This window comes from Hirundo rustica, chromosome 2 (assembly GCF_015227805.2).
Source record: "Hirundo rustica isolate bHirRus1 chromosome 2, bHirRus1.pri.v3, whole genome shotgun sequence".
NCBI classification, from domain to species: domain Eukaryota; kingdom Metazoa; phylum Chordata; class Aves; order Passeriformes; family Hirundinidae; genus Hirundo; species Hirundo rustica.
The window spans coordinates 43,196,092-43,199,680 of NC_053451.1; the positions used below are offsets into that span (position 1 = coordinate 43,196,092).

Sequence of the window (3,589 nt, forward strand, 5' to 3'; positions counted from 1 at the left end):
GCTTTGAGGGAATAGCAACAGCTACGCTTCCTCAAAGGTGCTCAGAGAACCAGCAAGTCTCCTCAAAATCTTGCCAGAGAGACTTGGTGGCTTGATAGAGCATGACAATGATCTCTTCTTTTTCCCTGAACTGAGAGTACATTCTTTACATCTATCAGATCACAACAAGGTAATAACTTCCAGCTTACCCAGAAAACTGCAGCATAAAAAATGGATGAATGACACAGAGTTTATTTTTAGTTTGGATTATCCACCATTCTATTTAAAGCATGAAGCCCAGAGGCGACATCCAAACAAAATCCAAGCCCCGTGAAAATATTTTGCACTAGCAGCCAGGTGAGCCAGCAGAGCACACTGCAAAGCAGCAGTGAGGGAGGCCTGGGGAGCTACAACCCACCCAGGTGGTCCGGTGCCACGCAGATGAATGCACAGTGTAAACACACTTTCTAGCCGTGTTTCTGAAGGCAGGAGCTCAGACAGGAGCTGACAGATTGCCTGCACAAAGCATGTACAAATCTTGAGGCAATTCAGGCTAGGAGTGGGCAAGACAGCAAATCTCTGGCACTTCTCATGAGTTCACCCAAACTTCTGTTCCACCGTGTTTGTCTCTCATTACTTATCCTGGCTTTGGTCAGCAACTTCAAATAGACTCAAATACCTGTTCTTCCCTGTTTGTCATATCAACAGATCAAGTATAACTTCAAATAAGGGAAAAATGGGCAGACTGAACCTCAAAGAACCTTGCCAGTCAGAGAAAAGGAAAGCTGAGAAATCCGTCAGCTCAGCAATTGCTAGCGATTGAGCATTTTCACAGCAAAATACCAGCAGTACACGATGCAATGATTTGGCTATGCCAACATAGCAGTAAAAGACCTCATCATCTAAGGCATTGGCCAGGACAGCAAGATGCAAGCAGTCAAAGCATCACGGGCATGTCCCAGGACAGCTAGAGCAAAGCTTTATTGATACGTCTCTTGCTGATATGTAGGCGGTGATGAAGGTGGAGCAAGTGCTCATTTGCAGCAGAAGAACTTCACATTGTTGAGTGCTGTGTCATCCTGAAGTCCCTGTGGGGGTTCTACCCTGGTCTGGAGACCGCATATCTTGCAGCTGTTGGTCCATGGGCCAAAGCTGCCCCATGACAGTCCATCACCTACCAGCACAGCTTCATCTGAGCATCTGAACTGGATGTTGTTGGCTGCTGTGTCATCACCTGCTCTTTGGGACTCCTCTGTTCTCAGTGAAAAGGAGATCAGGTAGCCTCCAGGGCAAACTTGGAAGCTGGTCCAGGAACCCCACCTGACAAAAAGAAAATGCAAAAACGTCTGGGCTCTGTGAGCTGCTGGGAAATGCTCCTTCTCCTTGTCATGCTGCTCTGAAGCTTAACACTCCTTTGACATGGCATCCTGATGCAGTCAGGGGGGCCCTTACTTTCTGCTTTTCTTTTCCTTGCTTTCCAAAGATGTACTTTTCTCTTCATTCATATCTCATCAGAAAGACACCAGGAAGGCTGAGATTGGATTGTTATGATTCTGGTGGAGACTCCCAGGGCAGCCTGAGCACATGTTTTATGAGGCATCCCTGACGTGTGACAGGTACACACCAGGCAGCCGCGAGAGCAGCCGGACATGCAGTACTGTTGCCTGCAGCACGGCCAGGGATTTCACCAGGCAGTTTCTAAATGTATTAGAAACCCTTCCAAAGAAAGACTATAATCCTGGAACCATACTTCAGGTGTTCATACTGCTCTGCAGAAAAGCCAAGGGCAAACAAAAAGTGGTAAAGTGAGGTAACTATGTGTAATAACCCTCAAAATTAATGAAAAACACCCTAATTCACTATATTACAGCACTATGTATACAGCAAGTCAGAGAGAAGAGATCCCTGCAAATGGTGACACCCATGGGTGTTGTGTGAGCTGGTGCATGACAAACAGGAGAGAAACCACACTGCCACTTACTCTCCCACCAAGGACTCAATGGTTATTGAGTCATCCTGACAATGCAGGCGTATGCCATTCAGAGCAGTGTCATCTCTTCCAAACTGGTCAGGCTCCACCTGCAATGGAAGTCACACAGGGACAGAGGTAAAGGCAAGGGGCAGAGGATGCAAGAAAAGTCCTTTACATGTCAGTTGTAAGCAGTCCCACCTCCTTTCTGTAATGGGAAAGAGAAAATGTCTTGGCAAGCACATTGGAAAAGATGGCTGTCATTGGGAAACCACCTAACTCTTGTAACATATTCTTTGTGTTTTCTACCTGTTTCTGACCCAAGTAGTAAGGCAATCTCAGAGTCTCAAGAGAGACACTAGTGCTGGATACCTTTCTCCCTGAATCCAGATTTTCACACCCACGTGACTTCTCCCAGCAACATCAGCCACAAGCAGGCTTTTCTGGTGTAACCACAGTGGCAACATTTGCCAGAAGACTCCTAGTTCTATGTACAGAGTATCATACTCAGTAAGAGGAAAACTGCAGAAAATCCTTAGGGGCAGGAGATGGTAGGGAACGGAGAGAATTTTACCTTCAGCGCAAATCCATTGGCATAGCCATGATGGCAAAACTGCCGGCTGCCCCACTTGCCCCAGTGGCCTCCATTGGGCACCGTGAGGACAGAGGTAAATTCACGCACCCCTGTGCCTGGGGGGCAGAGGAGGAGCAGGACGAGTGCAGCCAGCATGAGGAACTTCATCTCTTGTGCTCTGCATCTGCTGAAGGAGAGCTGGAGTATGGACTGGGGAATTTATACCCTTCCAAGGCTGCTTGCCTTTCCTTACCATTCCATTGACAAACACCGCTGGAACAATAGTTTGCACTCAGGCAGTGACACAGCACTTGCTGACCTGCTCACAGTGCCCACGAGGAGATCCTCTGGGAGTTCAGCAGCTGACACGCAGCAGATATTGCGGCCACAGGTGTATCCACCACCACTGAAGGACTATGGGAACACCTACGTGCTCCTTGCTGTGCTCGTGGTAGAAGCTTAATATCAATTTCTGCTTCTGGCTGTGCAGATGTTTGGCCATGGGAATGTTTGCCTTCTGAGAGTACCTGCCATAACCATTTCACCTATTGTTACTTGACAAAGAAGGTCAAATTGGATGAAGGCACATAAGGGACCTGGTCTGGAGCAAAGAATAAGTAAACTCAAGCCTTGTGTCTCCCAATACCTTCTGTTGAATAGGATTCCTGGGATTCTCAACAAATTAGGTAATTTATGGTTTTAAAATATCCTTTTATTCGACCACTTTTTTAATATCCATAATGCTTTGCTTTGGCAGCAAGCTTAACCAAAGTCAGATATGCTGGGGTGCCCACAGTGATTCTCAGGGCTACATGCCGCTGGGGACAGGTTGAAAGGCAGCGTTTTTAGAAAGGTGATACTGAGCCTGAGGGCACAGTCTTTGAGGATGTCATCATGCAGAGAGAGGTGAATTTGAAGCCCTGGAGTTGAGATTCTCTTAACATAGAGTTGACCAATGCTTCAGAGGGCTCTTGGTTAATCTTGCAGCATCTGGCAGAGGCTTTCTCTCAGTTCAAAAGGCGAAGAAGAGAGAATATATTTTAGAGAAGTATCTTGATCCTTAGGAT

General features: G+C 46.9%; 1 protein-coding gene across 1 annotated transcript; it reads right to left on the bottom strand.

Annotated features, from left to right (window-relative positions):
* Positions 1 to 1,013: 1,013 nt before the first annotated feature.
* On the bottom strand, positions 1,014 to 2,690 carry LOC120749360 (vitelline membrane outer layer protein 1-like). The gene is made up of 3 exons (XM_040056701.1): positions 2,523 to 2,690; positions 1,961 to 2,058; positions 1,014 to 1,299 (listed from the first exon to the last, which is right to left on the bottom strand). The coding sequence occupies exons 1-3, from the start codon at positions 2,688 to 2,690 to the stop codon at positions 1,014 to 1,016; spliced, it is 552 nt and encodes a 183-aa protein (XP_039912635.1).
* Between the last annotated feature and the right edge of the window lie 899 nt (positions 2,691 to 3,589).